The sequence below is a fragment of the Betta splendens genome, chromosome 2, assembly GCF_900634795.4.
Source record: "Betta splendens chromosome 2, fBetSpl5.4, whole genome shotgun sequence".
NCBI classification, from domain to species: domain Eukaryota; kingdom Metazoa; phylum Chordata; class Actinopteri; order Anabantiformes; family Osphronemidae; genus Betta; species Betta splendens.
The window spans coordinates 13,138,979-13,159,810 of NC_040882.2; the positions used below are offsets into that span (position 1 = coordinate 13,138,979).

The 20,832-nt window shown below is 40.4% G+C and overlaps 5 protein-coding genes across 8 annotated transcripts; all 5 read right to left on the reverse strand.

Annotated features, from left to right (window-relative positions):
- Positions 1 to 1,383: 1,383 nt before the first annotated feature.
- LOC114844111 (uncharacterized) lies at positions 1,384 to 3,442 on the reverse strand. Of its 3 annotated transcripts, none has more exons than XM_029131205.3 (5): positions 3,145 to 3,442; positions 2,304 to 3,011; positions 2,061 to 2,189; positions 1,748 to 1,788; positions 1,384 to 1,669 (listed from the first exon to the last, which is right to left on the reverse strand). In XM_029131205.3, the coding sequence occupies exons 1-5, from the start codon at positions 3,197 to 3,199 to the stop codon at positions 1,553 to 1,555; spliced, it is 1,050 nt and encodes a 349-aa protein (XP_028987038.1). In that variant the 5' UTR covers positions 3,200 to 3,442; the 3' UTR covers positions 1,384 to 1,552. The 3 variants fall into 3 exon arrangements, with proteins under 3 accessions (XP_028987038.1, XP_055360526.1, XP_055360520.1); XM_055504551.1 differs by having other exon boundaries at positions 3,217 to 3,441; XM_055504545.1 differs by having other exon boundaries at positions 2,304 to 3,050; positions 3,145 to 3,210.
- A 2,637-nt stretch (positions 3,443 to 6,079) lies between these two features.
- LOC114866732 (uncharacterized) lies at positions 6,080 to 10,413 on the reverse strand. Its single transcript, XM_029168841.3, has 5 exons — positions 7,541 to 10,413; positions 6,724 to 7,431; positions 6,510 to 6,632; positions 6,400 to 6,422; positions 6,080 to 6,306 (listed from the first exon to the last, which is right to left on the reverse strand). Exons 1-5 carry the CDS (start codon positions 7,593 to 7,595, stop codon positions 6,193 to 6,195), a joined length of 1,023 nt encoding a protein of 340 aa, XP_029024674.1. The 5' UTR covers positions 7,596 to 10,413; the 3' UTR covers positions 6,080 to 6,192.
- A 143-nt stretch (positions 10,414 to 10,556) lies between these two features.
- Positions 10,557 to 12,342, reverse strand: LOC114844146 (uncharacterized). Its single transcript, XM_029131263.3, has 5 exons — positions 11,996 to 12,342; positions 11,165 to 11,869; positions 10,920 to 11,042; positions 10,795 to 10,817; positions 10,557 to 10,701 (listed from the first exon to the last, which is right to left on the reverse strand). Exons 1-5 carry the CDS (start codon positions 12,051 to 12,053, stop codon positions 10,588 to 10,590), a joined length of 1,023 nt encoding a protein of 340 aa, XP_028987096.1. The 5' UTR covers positions 12,054 to 12,342; the 3' UTR covers positions 10,557 to 10,587.
- A 148-nt stretch (positions 12,343 to 12,490) lies between these two features.
- LOC114844155 (uncharacterized) lies at positions 12,491 to 14,778 on the reverse strand. 2 transcript variants are annotated; one of them, XM_055504563.1, is made up of 5 exons: positions 14,560 to 14,778; positions 13,746 to 14,447; positions 13,542 to 13,664; positions 13,429 to 13,460; positions 12,491 to 13,292 (listed from the first exon to the last, which is right to left on the reverse strand). In XM_055504563.1, exons 1-5 carry the CDS (start codon positions 14,612 to 14,614, stop codon positions 13,179 to 13,181), a joined length of 1,026 nt encoding a protein of 341 aa, XP_055360538.1. In that variant the 5' UTR covers positions 14,615 to 14,778; the 3' UTR covers positions 12,491 to 13,178. The 2 variants fall into 2 exon arrangements, with proteins under 2 accessions (XP_055360538.1, XP_055360537.1); XM_055504562.1 differs by having other exon boundaries at positions 13,542 to 13,667.
- Positions 14,779 to 16,946: 2,168 nt separating this feature from the next.
- Positions 16,947 to 19,953, reverse strand: LOC114866737 (uncharacterized). The gene is made up of 7 exons (XM_055502395.1): positions 19,899 to 19,953; positions 19,666 to 19,786; positions 19,237 to 19,479; positions 18,969 to 19,027; positions 18,771 to 18,896; positions 18,170 to 18,213; positions 16,947 to 17,874 (listed from the first exon to the last, which is right to left on the reverse strand). Exons 1-7 carry the CDS (start codon positions 19,951 to 19,953, stop codon positions 17,755 to 17,757), a joined length of 768 nt encoding a protein of 255 aa, XP_055358370.1. The 3' UTR covers positions 16,947 to 17,754.
- Positions 19,954 to 20,832: the final 879 nt, after the last annotated feature.

Sequence of the window (20,832 nt, forward strand, 5' to 3'; positions counted from 1 at the left end):
AAACATTGTAAATGGGAACTCCAAATTTGGATGTACAGTATACAGTTATTGGAAGTTGAATCTAGAAAAGTGAACACTAACCGCTTTTACACAAGCAGTGGCACTGTTCACTAGTTAAACTTTGTGTTTTCTGGTCAGTGTTAAATGCTTCCTGAGTGGTTTTACTTTTGCACCAGAACAATTCGGTTTTGTCACTCACTCGTTTCTTTTAGTACAGTAGATGAGGTCAACCACAGGCTTAAAATGACATGAGGCTGTCACGTCTGTGAACACACATGCACTGCACTGTAGTCCACACGTCTGCTCCTGTTCCTCTGCAGCGTGGCACTTCTGCTATGCTTTCAGTTAAAAATTGGCGACTATTTCAACAAATACTCCAGCCTCGAGTTTCTGCACTTGTGAAGGCTTATCTTGGTCTTCAGTCCAAATGTCAAGACAAGGTGGCGGCACAGAAGTAGGTCATGGTCACATTTATCTCCAGAAAAATCAAGTCTACTGCACATATCCTCCAGTTAACTGCCACTACGTCAGTGGTTATGTAGTAATCTCCTCTGTACAATATTTGTGAAAGCTGTGCATTATTATATATTTTTTTTGTATTTCTTATATATTTACACAATGTGCAAATTGCAAATGTATTTATATTTAAACACTGTGCAATAACCCTTCCAATGACCTCATATTCACCCTACCGCTGTACTGTCCTACATTGTACTGTGCCAACACAAACTGTCTTATATTCTGTTGCTGTATTCTCTGCTCTGTACTTTGCTGTTGTGTGAAGCAATTTTCACACGGTGGGACTATTAAAGGTTTTTCTTCTTATCTTAATGCCCCATTAATGTACTGTATGCAGGTACTGTGAATACTATATATACCCACACACTTACTCCATCCACCCAGTGGGCCTGTTTACATTAAACTGTGGTGATTCTACTTCATATATTATAAACAGTAAACAATATATCGAGAAACCAAATTATCCATATCTGATGCCAAACACACAGATAAACACTATTACAGTGCATTTACCAGTCACGTGTTTGTATACTTAAACGGAGCAGGACAAACAGAGTGCTTGCGAGTGACAGAGGTAGAGGGGACGAGCAGCCTGATGTCATTTTATGGTCTGTTTGTAGCAATTAATGCAAACATGCCGAAAAAAAATCCTGTTGCGTTTTGCTGAGACAAATTTGATGGAGGGACATCTGACGCTGTTATCAGCACTTTGGCGTCTGTCTAATGTGGTTGAGCTCTCTATAAAACAATTGCTTCAACTTACATTCTCTATCAAAGTCCCAATTACCATTTGAAGGATGTGGGGGGGGTGATGGAATTTTAGAGCGTGTTGGTCTAATTAACTCTAATAAGACAACACATCAATTGAAGATTTAGATTGTTTTATTTAAAATATTTGAATGGCCAGACAGGCTTTGAGCGTTTATCAGTATGGGTCGACAATAAACTGCTTGGCAATGATGACTAAAAGCTTGATTATACAGGTAGAACAACATTAACAAGGACTGTGACATGAGCTCTGTTCTGATTTCTACTACTTCACACCGGAGTAGACACACTCAGTCTGCGTGGAGCTTTTCTGTTTTCTTGATCTGTTGGAGCTGTTAACACCTAAAGCAGCATAATGGAGGCTGTTCACCTCTTCACATCCCTGGAAGGAACATATGCAGAAATGAATGAGCACATGATCTCAGCTTCATAATTACTGGTTTGCTAAAAGAGTAGTCACCTGTGGATTCGCTGGAACAGGAGCTGACCTTGCTTTTTGCTCTAGTTGTAAAATGGAAAATAGTGGTAGTAGTAGAATAATGGTCACATACTGAAAACACATGCTTTATAAGTACTGTAAAGGGATCTAGAACTATTAAAAAACTTAAATAAAGTTCAACTTTAATATTTCAAAGTGTTGTTTATAATTAAGACTTTGTTTTGCTGATTCATTGTAGTAAAATGTGCCAAAACACATACGTTTTGAAAACATTCTGAAGTTAATGCATTTAGAAGTCACTGTAAAAATTGAATTCAAGGGAAGTACAACTCACCTGTACCGTGGCAGTTGTTTCTCCTTGACAGGTTGTACGCAGAGAGACCCAATGAAACAACCATAAGGATGGTGAATATCAAAGCTCCACTTAAGTAATACACAAGAGAGCTGGAAGTGTTCACATCATCTGCGTTCATTAAAAAGAGACTTTTCAGCTTGTACTGTATATTCACAAAAAGCTTGACCAAAAAGTTATATATGATAATGTATTTGATTATATTATTACATCAATGTAACTCACGCTTAATGTGAATGTCAGTTCCTTTACCAAACACTATTTGTCCACATGAGGCGACAGCACAGTAGTAGGTCCCAGCATGAGAAGCATTCAGGCTTTCCAGAGGCAGGTTGTAGACACAGGTGTGTGTCTGTGTGTCTGGATTCCTCTCACACTGATCGTTTCTGTCTCCGTTGGTATAAATGACTCCTGGACGAGCTTCTCCAGAGTCTTTGAACCAGTAAACGCTGTGTTGTCCATCACAGGTCCCAGTTTGTACTGTACAGTTCAGAGTCACAGAGCCTCCTGGCTGGATGCTCCCAGACACTGACTGATGCACCAGAGCTGGGACGTTGGAGTCTGAGTCTCTTACACTGAGAATAATTCCCTCTGCAAAACTCAAGACAAAAGTATAGCTGCTCGCACAATAATATGTAGCTGAGTCTGAGACGGTCAAGTGAAAAATATGTAAATCATTTTTGCCTTCTTTAGTCTCCAATTTAAAGTGTTTATTGTCCTGGAATTCATTATGAAATGTAATTTTTGTATCATACACATAGAAACTAGAGATGAGCTTCGGTTTCTCTCCCAGAATTTGCTTATACCAGAAAAACCATGCTGAGTCATCACTTTCATAGGAACACTGTAGAGTCACATTGTCTCCAATATTTAGTGGCAATAATCCTTTCATCTGCGAGAGCAATGATGGGGAACTCAGATCAACCTTCTGAGCTGAGAACAAAAGCAAACACACAAACACTTATATTCAGTCTGAAAAGAAAAACATAAAAGGTAATGAAATAAGACACTTTTTAGTCAAGTCTTATTTAGGTATAAAAAAGTAGAGCCACAAAACACAACTCACCGTGTTTCCCCATGAACAGACAAGTCAGACACAAGACAAACTTCAGAGATGACATCTTGTTTGAATTCTTACCTTGAATGAAAAGGGACTCAATGCTTTTGGTCTCTGCAGAGATGAGGCTGTCTGTGATTGGGTGAGCTGATATGACACGTCTTTGTACATCCTAGTTAGGAAACATCACATGTTCAGTGCAACCTATAGTGTTGTTTGCTTTCTGAGACATTCCCACGGTGAAAATATCTTTGGCAACATATTTTCTAATGTGGAGAAACAAATGACCTTGCAACATGATCTATGGAGCACAATAATAATAACAGAGGCATTAGTTTGAACATTATCATGCTGAGACATTAGTCTGTCTGCTGTACTTGCGATATTTACCAAGGATTTTTCTATAATTTGGATTTGTTTTTGAGGACAGCTTTTGTTTTAAAGGGTTCAATAAAGGGTTCAATGTGAACACTTGGTGGTCCTTACTGCATGCTGGGGAACCTTTGTTATAGTCTTTAGTTTGCTTTCTGATGCATTTAGGAGAGAGTGCTATCACCTCTACTGTACAACTTGTTCAAAGCCTTACCAACTACTAAAGCAAAAGAAAAACAAAGCAAGACCTGGTGTAAAGGTAGAATGCTCTTAACTCTTAATGTGTTTGAGTGAGTTAATGGAATATCTTTACTATGATCTAAAGTGTTTCCCCTAGGATCATGACTTTGGGGGGTTAGGGGGTATGGGTGGGTTAGGGTTAGAGTTTGCGGCAACACACTAACACAAACACTTGCTACTCATAGTGTTTATGTTTCTTTTAATTACAGTATAACAATATATTATAACGTCTGAACAATTACTGTACAATAACGTAAAAACTGTACACTGAACTAAACACTAACCATCAGAAATATTTTTTTAAAAAGTTTAACAATTGCCCTCTGAGAGTCATTCGGTGTTGTCTAGGACCTGCAGCACGTGGGCCCTTTTCTTTACTTTAACTCGGATTAGGAGAGCTACACTGGCTTCGACGCACAGTCTCTGCCGGCTGGTGTGTGTGTGCGTGCACGTGTCTGTGTGTGCACGCATTGGGGAGGAACTACGCCATGTGCGATACGTAGGACAATTGTAAACGTGCATACGTGGAGACAGAAATTACATATCGTATAAAAAACATAAGTCTGTTTAGTGTAATAAGAGAAAAAAACGGGGGGCGCGAGTGCCGTTGGGGGGCTGCCCCCCAATATAATGGTAGGGGAAGCACTGGAGTCAATCATATCAAAATGTGCAGAACAAGCTAATGTAAAACGTCCAACATTGCTGAAAAAATCTATGGGACCTATCTCTCTTAGCCTGGCATTTCAATCTACTGTATCTGGCTGCACGGTTCCTCAGATCTGTGGTTCGCGACCCTCAGGACTGTGGACCGGTACCAATTCATTGGTACGAGGCCACACAGAAAGAATACATATATTATATACCAATATACATAAATTATTTCTGTCAGTCTGAACGATATTTTATTTTGGAAAATTACTGGATTATCTCCGCTACAATATATGATGCAATACTGGATCTTATATTTATTTTTGTCCTGTCCAGAATCTTGTAATGTGATGGACAGTTTTGCTTTATCGAGAAAAGTATATAAACAATATATACCTTTCCTGATCATTGACTCTTGTCTAATTGTCCTTTTTGCATATTTCTGAAGTCAGCCTCAGAGTTGGTGGCTGAAAAAAATAAAATACATACAATATTAAACCACAATCATAATAATCAAACATTAGTTATAATAGTAAATGACAGCAGTACATACCTGTACAGCTAAGTTTAAGATGTGCTGGTGCAGTGTCCCACTACATAGTTAGTGGACTGTGTAATGGAAAAATTGTGCCTTTGTGCTATTTCTTATCCAACACAGTCGTCATGTGCTGGTTAGGTGCAATACTGAAAATTCTTACACAAACAACTAATCTCTTGTGCCCTGTCGTACATCAAGTCCAAACATCTGATGTTCCATTTGACTGACTAATAGTTTATGATATATGTTTGTCTTTTACACACGGACTCTGGCTCCATCCTATCTGACTCCCCACCAGACCCAAGGCTGTTAAAGCGAATGCATCTTGTCTTGGAAGTTCGGTGTTCCTTCCTTTGGATAACAAGACATGACGATGCAGAAGTGAGAACGTAAACATTCTTACTCACGATGAAATAAGGTGGCACAAACAACTCCATTGCTGCAGACATTCCACCGCAGCCAGAGAAAGGGGTTAAAAGGCAGAAGCAACTTGAGGATCGTGGGCTCTTTGCATCACACCTTCGTGGTGTGTGCACTGATCTCCCCAGCTGGTTTTTGGTTTGTTGATGTGCACGATCAACATCCATGCTTTTGATTTGCTTTCCTCATTAATTTTATTTTCCTTAATTTTTATAATAAATCTCACAAAAGACAACTCTCTCATCTGCCTCTTTATGGGAAATTTCCACCACAACTGTACAATTACAGTGTAAAACAAAAGGGTAAGAATGTCACTGGTGCATGAACAGAGCCACTTGCTAAAGCCAGGGTGGTGAGCAGAGCCCTGCCTCTACAACCAGTACAGAGAGTGGTAAGAAGGAAACTAGAAGCCAGGGAGTCTACTAATAGTTCAGGGGCCGTGGACCGAGTTGCCCACACATAACCTTCCAGGCAGAGTAGCAGAGGTCACAGAGACAAAACCTGGGGTCAGATCGGGCCACTGTTGGGTTAATGCCTGCTGACTTGGGGAGAGCGTGAGGCTCCCCAAATTCCCCCCCAGTGAAAGCGAGACAATGGAGCCCGAGTCCATAGGGAGCCCAACACGTAAAAGGGGCATTTATTGAAGCAGGTTGTTGCCTGTCATCATCCCACGTCACTGAAGGTGGGATTATGAATAATAATAAAATAGTAATAATAATAATAATAATAATAATAATAATAATAATTAATAAGACACATTGTCTTATTAAAAATGTGGAAAAAGTGATTAGAGCAAAAGTACTAAAAGTACAACTTTAACATAGTTTATTTACTGTGGTCTACAACTTTACACCAGAGTAAACACATTCACTTAAGACTTCATTCCTCAGTCGTCTTGATCTGTTTGCCTGGTTAACATGTAATGCAGCATAATGAAGGTTGTCGTTGGAGTCCTGGAACAATTACGTAGAGCATCACATAAACTGGCCACATTTCAACACATTTCTAAAGAATAATGACATATTTAATAAGAGAATAAGACTCACCTCCACATTTGTTGTTGAGGGAGCTGTAAATAAGAAAATGCCACATTTTATGGAAAAGCCAAATTTAGTGTATGTACAATATATACTTCAACATAAATACTACAAATTACCTGAACATTTGCAATTTCCCTTGATCATCTTGCATATTAGGAAAGACAGTAACACACACAGGATGGTGGTGAATGCCACAGCTCCACTCAAGACATATACCAAGAGAGACGAGTTTATCTGGCCTGAAAGTTTAGAAATGAGGTGAAACCATGAGTGGCCATGAGTATTCCCTGGCTTTATTCAGAATTTGAACTTTGGTAGACATTTACTCACGCTCAAAAACCAGTTTGGTCCCGTTTCCAAACAGAATGTGTCCACATGAGGCGACAGCACAGTAGTAGGTCCCAGTATGAGAAGCATTCAGGCTTTTTAGAGGCAGGTTGTAGACACAGGTGTGTGTCTGTGTGTCTGGATTCCTCTCACACTGATCATTTCTGTCTCCGTGGGTGTAAATAATTCCTGGACGAGCTTCTCCAGAGTCTTTGAACCAGTAAACACTGTGTTGTCCATCACAGGTCCCAGTTTGTACTGTACAGTTCAGAGTCACAGAGCCTCCTAGCTGGATGCTCCCAGACACTGACTGATGCACCAGAGCTGGGACGTTGGAGTCTGAGTCTCTTACACTGAGAATAATTCCCTCTGCAAAACTCAAGACAAAAGTATAGCTGCTCGCACAATAATATGTAGCTGAGTCTGAGACGTTCAAGTGCAAAATATGTAAATCATTTTTGCCTTCTTTACTCTCTAATTTAAAGCGTTTATTTTCCTTAAATTCATTATGAAATGTAATTTTTGGATCATACATATAAAAACTAGAGATGAGCTTCGGTTTCTCTCCCAGAATTTGCTTATACCAGAAAAGCCATGCTGAGTCATCGCCTTTATAGGAACACCGTAGGGTCACATTGTCTCCGATATTTACTGGCAATAATCCTTTCATCTGAGAGAGCAATGATGGGGAACTCTGATCAACCTTCTGAGCTGAGAACAAAAGCAAACACACAAACACTTATATTCAGTCTGTAAAGAAAAACATAAAAGGTAATGAAAAAGGAAGCTTTTTAGTGAAGTCCCACAAAACACAACTCACCGTTTTTCCCCATGAACAGACAACTCAGACACAGGACAAACTTCAGAGATGACATCTTGTTTGAATTCTTACCTTGAATGAAAAGGGACTCAATGCTTTTGGTCTCTGCAGAGATGAGGCTGTCTGTGATTGGTTGAGCTGATATGACACGTCTTTGTACATCCTAGTTAGGAAACATCACATGTTCAGTGCAACCTATAGTGTTGTTTGCTTTCTAAGACATTCCCACGGTGGAAATATCTTTGGCAACATATTTTCTAATGTAGAGAAACAAATGACCTTGCAATATGATATATGGAGCATATTAATAATAACAGGGGCATTAGTTAAGGCGATATTCAGCAAATGTAGTTGAGTACAAACGGTGGTCCTTACTGCATGATTGGGAACTCTTTGTTACTGTCTTTACTTTGCTTTCTGATACATTTAGGTGAAAGTGCAGTCATGTCTACTGTACAAACTGGTGTAGAGGTTGTAGCAAAAGAAAACCAAAGCAAGACCTGGGATGAAGGCAAAATCATACCTAAAGTCAACCATATCAAAATGTGCAGAGCAAGCTAATGTAAAACATCCAATATTGCTGAAGAATTCTATGGCGCCTACCTCTCTTAGCCTGGATTTTCCATATAGGTCCACAGGTCCATAGGTTAATTATTTTTGTCTAATTGTCCTTTTTGCATATATCTGATGTTAGCCTCAGAGTTGGTGGCTGAAAATAAATAAATCAACAAATAATAGGAGACCACAACAATTATAATCAAACATTAAAAATTAAAATAAGAATAGGAATACCTTTATTAGTCCCACAGCAGGGAAATTGCACCTTACAACAGCAAGAGGAAAGCAAAAACAAAACAGAGAAACTACACAAACATACATCTATACAGTAAATAGGTCACACAACCTTAATGTAAATGAAGCACACACCCATAAACAAGCACACATCAACGAACAGGGCAAATGTAGTTAGCAGATCTGGTTGAAGAGTCTTACAGCAGCAGGCAGGCAAGATCTGGGATATCTCTCTTTCACACAGCGAGGGTTGAGGGTGGCTGATCAGAACTTATCAGCCTGTTCCTATGGGCCAGTAGGTGCTGCTCTACCTACTCGCTAACAGCTAGCAGCTAGCTAAGTTGCTACGTTCAGCGGCTTCGGACGTTATTGTGGTAAGGGTTAGGGTTAGGGTTAGATAACGGGTTGGGGGTTCAGGTTACGGTTAGCTAACACAATACAGCTAGCAACTTACTAAGTTATGCTCGCTAATAAATCAAAAACTTCAATTTACCCGTCTCAACAACAACCGCTCAACAGCGCCACTACTGCTGGTTAAATCATCCGAGCCGTGATCTACCTTACGGATCTATGAGGGCGACCTAGTGCACCTATTCACCACTGCCAGTAGGTAGGTGGGCACCTACTGGCTCACGTATGGGCTAATAACCACTGATAATAACCATTGAATGGCGTGATAACATCCAAAGCGGCTCGTCCTCCAGTGGGTAAGAGTCCTGGTTCAGGATGGATGTCAGTTTAGCCAGGACCCTTTTCTCACCCACCTGCTGCACCGTGTCCAGAGTGCAGCCCAGGACAGTGCTGGACTTCTTGATGACCCTGTCCAGTCTCCTTCTGTCCCTCACTGTGATGCTGCTGCTCCAGCAGACCACACCGTACAGGATGGCTGATGCCACCACAGAGTCATAGAAGGTCTTCAGGAGTGGCCCCCTCGCTCCAAAAGACTGCAGTCTCCTCAGCAAGTAGAGCCTTTCTGACCCTTCCTGTACAGTGCATCTGTGTTGTAAGTCTTATTGTTCAGATGCACACCCAGGTACTTGTAAGAGTCCACTCTCTCAATGTCCCTCTCCTGGATGTGCATCGGTGGGATGACACCAGGCTGCCGTCTGCAAAAATCAACCACCATCTCTTTAGTTTTCCCTGCATTGATCAAGAGGTGGTTCCGCTGGCACCAGTCCACAAAGTTCTGAGTGAGTCCTCTGTACTCTGCATCCATTTCGGGAGTGCAGGCGCCGTGGACCGAGTTGCCCACACAGAACCTCCCTGGCAGAGCGACAGAAGCCACAGAGACAACACCTGGGGTAAGATCGAGGCACTATTGGTTGAATGCCTGCTGACCCAAGAAGAACCTGAGGATCCCCAAATTCTCCCCCCAGTGAGTCAGCCTTAGAGCATGGAACCCGAGTCCACCGAGACTACCAGGAGAAGGGTGAGAACAACAACAACCTCCCAACCCCCTCAGAGCAAAGTGAAGCCCATCCCAGCGGTCTGACCATAACCCCTGGCACCACATTGGGCCTCCAACATGAGGCTGGCATTTGGTGGAGTCTGCACCAGAGACCACCTGCAGCAGAACTGTGCACCCCAAGCCTTAGACAGACTTCTCATGCATCCAATGTACCGCAACACAGCACACAAATAAAGTTACTTTGCACAGGGTAAAAGAGCCAGTAAGGAGACACAATAAGAAAAAGAAAGCTGCATTTAACAGACAATACCAGAAGTGGTAATAAATATGGATTTATTGCAGCAGGTTGTTCCCTATCACCAAGGGTTGCCTGTCATCATCCCACTGTTACTGAAGGTGGGATGATGAGTAATATTAAAAAATAATGTTTAATAATATAAAAATAATAACAATAAAATTTAATAAGATACATTAAAAATGACTTTTGTATTTAGGGAGCTCCAGGCTGGACCACCATGGGTAGTAAAAGGGACCACGCATACTGCAGTCAGATGCTTTTTACACTGCAGAACATCAATGAATAAGACCCATAAAGAATTGAAAACCGGCAAAGACTTCAGACTATTAAATGATCCCTGATTAGAGCGGGTTTATCAGTGAGTAATTACACAAAACAACTAACTATTATAAAAATCTAAACTTGCCCCTTAAAGACATGATGATGGTGAATCCAACAAAAGAACCACGTACGTAAGCTACAAGTTACACTTACAGAGGCAAATGTGGAAAAAGTGATTAGAGCAAAAGTACTAAAAGTACAACTTTAACATAGTTTATTTACTGTGGTCTACAACTTTACACCAGAGTAAACACATTCACTAAAGACTTCATTCCTCTGTCGTCTTGATCTGTTTGCCTGGTTAACGTGTAAAGCAACATAATGAAGGTTGTCGTTGGAGTCCTGGAACAATTACGTAGAGCATCACATAAACTGGCCACATTACAACACATTTCTACAGATTAATGACGTATCAAATAAGGTAATATGACTCACCTCCACATTTGTTGTTGAGGGAGCTGTAAATAAGAAAATGCCACATTTTATGGAAAAGCGAAATTTAGTGTACAATGTATGTATATATGTACAATATATACTTCAACATAAATACTACAAATTACCTGAACATTTGCAATTTCCCTTGATCATCTTGCATATTTGGAAAGACAGTAACACACACAGGATGGTGGTGAATGCCACAGCTCCACTCAAGACATATACCAAGAGAGACGAGTTTATCTGGCCTGAAAATTTAGAAATTAGGAGAAACGGTGGCCATGAGTTTTCCCTGGCTTCATGTTGAATTTCTAAGCAAGTAACATTCACTTTTAATACATCAAACAAACTTTGGTAGAACTGTACTCACCCTCAAAGTCCAGTTTGGTCCCATTTCCAAACAGAATGTGTCCACATGAGGCGACAGCGCAGTAGTAGGTCCCAGCATGAGAACGATCCACATGCTTTATCTGTACGTTATAGACACAGGTGTGTGTCCGTGTGTCTGGTTTCCTCTCACACTGATCATTTCTCTCTCCGTGGGTGTAAATGATTCCTGGATGAGCTTCTCCAGAGTCTTTGAACCAGTAAACACTGTGTTGTCCATCACAGGTCGCAGTTTGTACCGTACAGTTCAGAGACACAGAGCCTCCTGGCTGGATGCTCCCAGACACTGACTGATGCACCAGAGCTGGGACGTTGGAGTCTGAACCCTTAACACTGACTGTGACGCCGTCTCCAAATTCAAACATGAACGAATAACCACTTGCACAGTAGTAAGTGCCTGAGTCTGATATTTTGATATCTCTTATGTTCAAGTGATTTGTATCACTCTGGATATCCAGTGTGAAACGTGGATCACCTTTGAACTCATTTTGAAAAGTGCCATTTTTATCAAACTTATATGTAGTGGAGACAAGCTGCAGCTTCTCTCCCAATTTTTGCTTGTACCAAAAATATTTTGCAGCATCACCGTTGAAGAAACATTTCAAAGTCACTGTGTCCCCAGGATTAACTGAAATGAAACCGCCCTGCTGATTCACACTAGTGGTCTGTTTCAAATCGTTCATGTGTGCTGTAATGAAATGAGACAAAGAATGTCACAAACTACAATAGATCAGTGTAAAGTTACACAAAAAGGTCGCAACGGCACTTCAGCGCTGACAGTACACAAATTATAAATGCCTCTATTAAAACTTACCCATTTTCCACGAGAACAAACATATCAGGTAGAAGACAGACTTTAAATGTGTCATCATGTTGAAATCGTCCCTTTGAATGAAAAGGACCTAGATTCTTTCTTTGCTCTCAAGAGACTAGACTGCTTTTCATTGGCCAGTCAGGCAACATTCATCACATGCTCACTGCGACGTATGCTGCTTCTTTCCGAAAAAAAGTGATCAGAGGCACACAAGGTGTCCTCACAGAGCTAAGATGTCTCAAATCACTGAAAAATACAAATCACCGTATTTAACAGTGTGGACAATGTTGTGTAGACCACACGCTTGTCAACTATTCTAGAAACGTCTCCTAAGATCTGTTAGAAGTAAATTAGCCTTTTTTTCATCACATTTTAAAGAAAGTGTACTACGCTATGCAGTACTGAACTGTGGAGTCAAACTGCTATTAGTCCACACAATACAACTCTTGCTGTGTGAAGTATGGCGGAAACATGAGCCAATACATGATGACTGGATGTTATTTGATACCTTTTTAATGAACAAGATTTTCCATGAGAACTACCTGATCAGAGTTCACCTGCTTTAGCAAGTTGACATGTGTCTTCACTCTCCTAAAAAAGATCTAAAAGAGCAAACACTTTTTAATCCTGCTGCAAATATCAGGGTTTACTTCATGACTTCTTCATTCACAACGTACATTGGTGGTAAATTTTAACAGCAGTCAAATAATAATACTAATAAAAAAAGATTGTTGGATTGTCATTTTAGTTCAAAAGAGAAGAAAAAAGTTAAACCACATGCACAAAGACCCCCAAAGAAGCGCGGACTACTCATCTTTTGATTGCAGACCGCAAAGAGAACTATAAAAAGACCTCACAGTGGTTGTAGCGTCATCTGCAACAGGTGCAGGTACCAGAACACTGGGTGTTTTTGATGTATACATACAACACCCATCAATGCGTTCAGCAGTGCAGCACTGAGGGTCAGAGGTGACAGTGCTGATATGTTAAATCCTCTCTCCTCTGCATATTCTTCTTCAAGTAGTTCCTTTCAACCCACAATGAGTCAAGTGATTGAGCTTTTCCGTTACAGAAACTGGAAATTACACATAAAATTATAAAGAAATATACGTAATGTAAAGTGGTCTAAAGATACAGTATACTACAGTATGTGAAATACATACAAAATATATAATGATCAATTCTACAGTTTGACAGTGGAATACACACAGTCAGCTTCATTCGTCTGGTTTCTGGTCACTCTGAACCTTTGTGTCCTTAAAGCAGCATAATGGAGGTTCTCTGCATCTTGATCACCCTAAAAACAGACAGATGTAAAATGACAATAAAGGACATTAAATGCATTAGAAGTATCCTTAACACACCAATACTGTATGTGCTACAGAACACCTAAACTGTAACTGAAGAAAGACCACTGAGCGGAAAATGTTCACCTCTGCATTTACTGTGGAAGAAGCTTGAGAATCTGGAGGTAAAGCAGAAAAGACTCATTTACTTTAAAGCTCTTGTCACAAGTTAAGATGTCAGATGCACCAATTGAACCTACCTGTATATTTGCAGCTCTTCGCTTTATGAAGTCTGTACACTAATACTGTTAGTAACCCAGTCAGGGTGGTGGTCAACACCAAAGCCCCACCCAAGAAATACACTAGGACAGGAGAGACTGCATCTGCTGACATAGACAAGAAGGAAACTACAGACACTAATATGTGGGATTAGTGCTATAATCATAGTATCATAGAGTACTTACACCTGAGGTCCAGATTGGTCCCATTTCCAAACAGAATGTGTCCACATGAGGCGACAGCGCAGTAGTAGGTCCCAGCATGAGAAGCATTAAGGCTTTCCAGAGGCAGGTTGTAGACACAGGTGTGTGTCCGTGTGTCTGGTTTCCTCTCACACTGATCATTTCTGTCTCCGTGGGTGTAAATAATTCCTGGACAAGCTTCTTCAGAGTCTTTGAACCAGTAAACGCTGTGTTGTCCATCACAGGTCCCAGTTTGTACTAAACAGTTCAGAGTCACAGAGCCTCCTGGCTGGATGCTCCCAGACACCGACTGATGCACCAGAGCCGGGATGTTGGAGTCTGAACCCTTAACACTGACTGTGACGCCCTCAGCAAATTCAAAGTTGTATTTAAAGATACTGGCACAAAAATAAGTAGCTGAGTCTGAAATACATAAATCTGAGATTGTTAAGTGGTAAGTACCATTTTTAGTTTCCAGTAGAAATCGTGAATTGTTTTTGAAGTCACCTTGAAAGGTGCCAGTTGTATCACTTACAAAGAAGGTAGAAATCAGATTTGGTTTCTGACCTAAAGTTTGTTTATACCAGTGAAACATCGCTTGAGTGTTACATTCATAGAAACATCGTAAAGTCACTGTGCCACCAGCATCAGCCAATATCAAACCTCCGTCTTGACGAATAGACACTTTAGGATCTGTTGCCAAGGCTGAAAAGAAAACAGGAACATACAGATAGACTGATATAGGATTATTATAAGACAGTTTACTTTAACAACAATGTTTATACATGACAGTCTTAGGATTTAAACCCAAACGTACCTTTGTTCCAAACCAAAAGACAAGTCAGACATGAAGCAAACATGAGCGATGCCATCTCGATCAAAATTACTTAATGAGTGTAAAACCCCTCTGTACGTCCTCTAATGTTAGAGGAAGGACTGTGTTTGATTGGCTAACAAGTGACACTGAATAAGGAAGCAGCGAGATCCTGTTCCGTGTCCACTCAGTTATGAAAAAGTTTAGGTCTCAGGTCAGAATAAACAAAGTTTTCAGTAGCTCGTTTTGATAGCAAATATTAATATGAGACTAATAATGACATGTTATTAAAGGCAGTGGAGTGGACGTCTTTAGTTCATTGTTTTGAAATTATATTATAATATGTACAGTATATGTTTGAGGATGTAGCAGAGGAGTTACAGGTTTAGATCCACCAAGCATTGTAAAACTAAAGTATTATGAGGTATCAACCAGTCTAATAAGTGGTTAAGGTGTGTTGACTTTATGCTCATGTAGCTCATACCAGCAATTAATGTTACAACGGTTCATCTTCTGGAGACCATGAATGTTAGCGTCAAGTTCTAGTATAATAGTATTTTTAAAGGAGCACAGAAGATTTAATGTTACTAAATCAATCACCAGAGTCATGGGGTTTAATCCTCTGGGAAACATGGACATCATATCAATCTATTAATACCTTGGAAAATGCTGATTGATTGGAGTAATGTAATGGGCTAAACTTTGTGTTACAGCTACAGCTTCTTTGTGCAAGTTGCATTTAAAGAGATAGTTCCTGTTTGAAACCGCAGCAGCAAAGAGAGCAGAGGGTCCAAACAGAAGTATATGACCAGAGGAAGCTAAATAAAGATGCTCACACCTCTGGGCCTGTGGCATATTTTAGAAGAATAGCCACAAAACAACAAAGATCTGTACAATGCATGAGCTTGTTGTCTCAGCAGGTGACAACAACTCAGACAACCCACTTTAGTAAGATTTAAAAATAAAAATGTGGGACCAGCACCCAGTCAGTGTGTCTAATGCGAACCACACACCGCATAAGCTTACCTTTGTGTACCTATGTAGCTCTGTTGTGTGGAGGAGAAACAATAGCTGCATGTGACTGTATTTATATCTGCTGGGACCTCAGCCACCGGTCAAACAGACCACCTACACTCTCTGCAGCAGCTCCATGTAATTTTACTGTGCTACACTCGTGTTTATTAGGCATAACTACTGAACTGTACACAGACCTATACATGTATATGCAGTGGGAACCAACTATGATCCCTGACAAAAATAAAATTAGATAACATACATTGTTGATGAGGCAGAGCAGACATTTTCCATGCAATGGATCTATTGCCCCTTTGTTTGAGTGTTCCCATCCAGTGTGGCTCCTGGCAAGTCGGGTCACCAGTGTCAGCTTGTTTATATATTATACTGTGAACATCTCAGGTTGATTCGGTGCTGCATCAAACGCTGTCTGGAAGCAGTAATCAGTGAAACACATGCTTCGAGAGCCTGTGTCCATGCGACTACCACCAGCCACAGCCGGACAGACCAGGGGTCAGCGCGATCACAGCTAATCAGATATTCAGTACAGGGGCTCTCCTTGCCATGTCATATTAGTTAGAAGTATCAGTTTGTTTGGAACGTGTGGATTTGACAGATAAAAACTATTATACGATGCGCAAAATAAGTTCTACCGCATGTACGACCACCGAGCGTATCTAATGCTGCATTCACTTACTGTACATTTGTGGCGGAGCGAAAGTACAACATTACAAAATCATGATACTATAAACACACTATGCTGGAGAATTATTGGCTTTGCAAACAGTTTTTATAGTGATGTGAGATTTAAAGATGTTGAAAGGGTATTATTTCTTTTTCTGTTCCTCTTTTTCATAAGTAGGTAGTTTAAAACTTTCAATAGTAATTCTCCCAGTTGGCACAGCTCCTAAAGGCAGCGTGTCCACAAGACGTTTTGGTCTTCTGTGTTAGTTCCGCCCCCTCACACGCCATGCAGACCGAACCTGAAAAAAAGAACTGTAACTGAAAAAAAGCGTTGAAAGCTAAACAATAAGATTTGAAACTCGAAAACCTAAAAATGAAAGCTGAAAATATATTTGAATGGATAATCTTTGCATACACTTTAAGCTTTTAGTTTCAAATCATTTACATTCAAGACATACAGTATGGGCCCAGTTTAGCTCCATAAGTTGGAGAGTCCGCTAGAGGCATCTGTTGTTGGAGCTCGACACAGCGACAACCACGCAGCCAGCCACATCCAGCTGCTCACCGCACTAGGATCTCAGCCACGGGGGCATTCAGAGCTTCAGACCAGTCAAGTAGTGGACCCTGAGCCGAGCCAGCTGTGTGGCATCAAGTTCCCATACAACGGTTGATCACAGCAACATTATAGCGCAGTTTGCAGCCAGATCAGGTTTACCTGACGTGATCGGACCCATGAACTGGACACGCATCACTATAAAAGCACTGTCACAGGATGAAGTGGCACATGTCAACAGAAATCATTTTTATTTCATCAATGTACAAATAATCTGTGATGCACAAATGCAGCTACAGTCAGCAACATTGTGATGAGGTGCCTGGTTTAATGCACAATCTATTCATTTTAAAAAACAACATGGCAAATTTGAAGCTGGAACCAGATTGGTGGTTCCTTGGTCAGTAAATAATTTAATGGTCTTAATATTAATTCCTGTTGTGCATAGAATCTATGCGCCCCCAAAGTACATCCTGTTTTCAGTGTCAATACAAGTTGGTGATTTGATGTAAAAACTTCCTATTAGTTGCTAAACAATGTCATAAGGTTTGTTTCTCCTTCTCCTCAGCCTCTTTTGGTGACGCTTTGATGCTTTTGCTTCACATCCACCTTTAATGTCAGACCACTTTTATTTTGTTAATTTCTGCTGCTGTGTGGGACCTGTAGACATATGATCCAACTCTATACTGCGCAGACGCAGACCATATTTAAATGATATAACATATTTATATAGAGGCGTGTCATGGGAGGAGTGTGCTATGCATTCACCTGTGCTCATTTCTACGTTGATTGGTAAGTGTGAAGCAAACATGCGTAGATTCATACTTAGTAGATATTAATACATGTAGATCTTTTTTTTACTTATGCAGTTTTCTGGATTTTAACTTTGTAGGTCTTTGTACAGTACAGTTTATGAAGTGATACCCAAAAGTTCTGTTGACTGGAACCTACATCCTCACATGAGAGTACACACATTCACTCCATGTGTCACCTCTCTGTCTTGCTGATCTGCTCATCTGGTTCCTCTTCATTGCACCATAATTGAGGTTCTCTGCATCTTCATAAACCTAACAATGAGATAAACACTACATTTGTCAGAACTGTTTGAACGTTTAATACATTACCAACACGTCTGTCACATCCATACTTATAGGCAGCTTGACGTCACCTAGGATCTAATTACCTAACAATTACCCAAGATGTAGGAGGAACACACCACCCACAAAACAGGTTCTTTCAGCTGAGGTAACAGTGCCATTAACTACTATTATACATTCAGATAAATAACACTTAGGGGATTATGTTTTCTGTTCTAAGCTGTGATTTATTCAAAAATATGTTACATTACAGGACCATACTCACCTCTGCATTTGGGGCAGAAGACGGTTGAGATCTTTCTTTAAAGTCTACATGTGGCAAACATAAAAAATACTTGTTTAAGTACACAAGAAACTAAATGTAACAACAAAACAGGAAATAGAAACTATAATTAAATCAACACTTACAACTTTGTGACAGGTTACCTACTATAGGTATCCACATGCAAACATGTTATACAGTTGAAGCTAAGTGTGAGGTTATAGTTCGCACAACTTTCTCAGTCATCACATCGGTGTTCAGAGGAGAGGCAGAGCCCCACTGGCTTCATTCTAATCCCAAACCCTGCATAAACATGAGTTGTAACCGTGCCACAGTCAAATGAAAGATTGTGTACATATGAGAAATTCAACATTCTAATTAAACTGGTTGACCTGGCTTGCAATATTTCAAAATATACAGGATACAAACATAGGAACAAACCTACAGTCCTTGAATACATGATATGGGAATGGCTGTTGACAACGCACACCAGACAAAACCCCAGCACCTCTGGAGGCCGGGCTCTGACATTACTACCTCTCAACACAACACAACATAACACAAACCCAAACTGTAAATTACTGTATGAAGATTTGCAGCCCACCTGTGCATTGGCAGCCATTTGCCTTATATGTTCTATAAGCAGGGTAAGCCAGGAAGACCACCAGGAGGGTAGTGAACACTGAGGCTCCACTCAAGACGCACACCAGCATGAAGGACTCATCAACATCTGCAGAGAGCCAGGCAATAAATTAGTGTCTCTATAATGTGTCTATGAAGCATCCACTACAACGTTACTCACCCTCAAAGTCCAGTGTGGTCCCGTTTCCAAACACATTCTGTTTGGAAACGGGAGAGAAACTACAGACACTAATATGTGGGATTAGTGCTATATTCATAGTATCATAAAGTACTTACACCTGAGGTCCAGCTTGGTCCCATTTCCAAACAGAATGTGTCCACATGAGGCGACAGCGCAGTAGTAGGTCCCAGTATGAGAAGCATTCAGGCTTTCCAGAGGCAGGTTGTAGACACAGGTGTGTGTCTGTGTGTCTGGTTTCCTCTCACACTGATCATTTCTGTCTCTGTGGGTGTAAATAATTCCTGGACGAGCTTCTCCAGTGTCTTTGAACCAGTAAACACTGTGTTGTCCATCACAGGTCCCAGTTTGTACTAAACAGTTCAGAGTCACAGAGCCTCCTGGCTGGATGCTCCCAAACACTGACTGATGCACAAGAGCTGGGACGTTGGAGTCTGAACCCTTAACACTGACTGTGACGCCCTCAGCAAATTCAAACTTGTATGTAAAGATACTGGCACAAAAATAAGTAGCTGAGTCTGAAATACATAAATCTGAGATTGTTAAGTGGTAAGTACCATTTTTAGTTTCCAGTAGAAATCGTGAATTGTTTTTGAAGTCACCTTGAAAGGTGCCAGTTGTATCACTTACAAAGAAGGTAGAAATCAGATTTGGTTTCTGACCTAAAGTTTGTTTATACCAGTGAAACACCGCTTGAGTGTTACATTCATAGAAACATCGTAAAGTCACTGTGCCACCAGCATCAGCCAATATCAAACCTCCGTCTTGACGAATAGACACATTAGAATCTGTTGCCAAGGCTGAAAAGAAAACAGGAACATACAGATAGACTGATATAGGATTATTATAAGACAGTTTACTTTAACAACAATGTTTATACATGACAGTCTTAGGATTTAAACCCAAACGTACCTTTGTTCCAAACCAAAAGACAAGTCAGACATGAAGCAAACATGAGCGATGCCATCTCGATCAAAATTACTTAATGAGTGTAAAACCCCTCTGTACGTCCTCTAATGTTAGAGGAAGGACTGTGTTTGATTGGCTAACAAGTGACACTGAATAAGGAAGCAGCGAGATCCTGTTCCGTGTCCACTCATTTATGAAAAAGTTTAGGTCTCAGGTCAGAATAAACAAAGTTTTCAGTAGCTCGTTTTGATAGCAAATATTAATATGAGACTAATAATGACATGTTATTAAAGGCAGTGGAGTGGACATCTTTAGTTCATTGTTTTGAAATTATATTATAATATGTACAGTATATGTTTGAGGATGTAGCAGAGGAGTTACAGGTTTAGATCCACCAAGCATTGTAAAACTAAAGTATTATGAGGTATCAACCAGTCTAATAAGTGGTTAAGGTGTGTTGACTTTATGCTCATGTAGCTCATACCAGCAATTAATGTTACAACGGTTCATCTTCTGGAGACCATGAATGTTAGCGTCAAGTTCTAGTATAATAGTATTTTTAAAGGAGCACAGAAGATTTACTGTTACTAAATCAATCACCAGAGTCATGGGGTTTAATCCTCTGGGAAACATGGACATCATATCAATCTATTAATACCTTGGAAAATGCTGATTGATTGGAGTAATGTAATGGGCTAAACTTTGTGTTACAGCTACAGCTTCTTTGTGCAAGTTGCATTTAAAGAGATAGTTCCTGTTTGAAACCGCAGCAGCAAAGAGAGCAGAGGGTCCAAACAGAAGTATATGACCAGAGGAAGCTAAATAAAGATGCTCACACCTCTGGGCCTGTGGCATATTTTAGACGAATAGCCACAAAACAACAAAGATCTGTACAATGCATGAGCTTGTTGTCTCAGCAGGTGACAACAACTCAGAC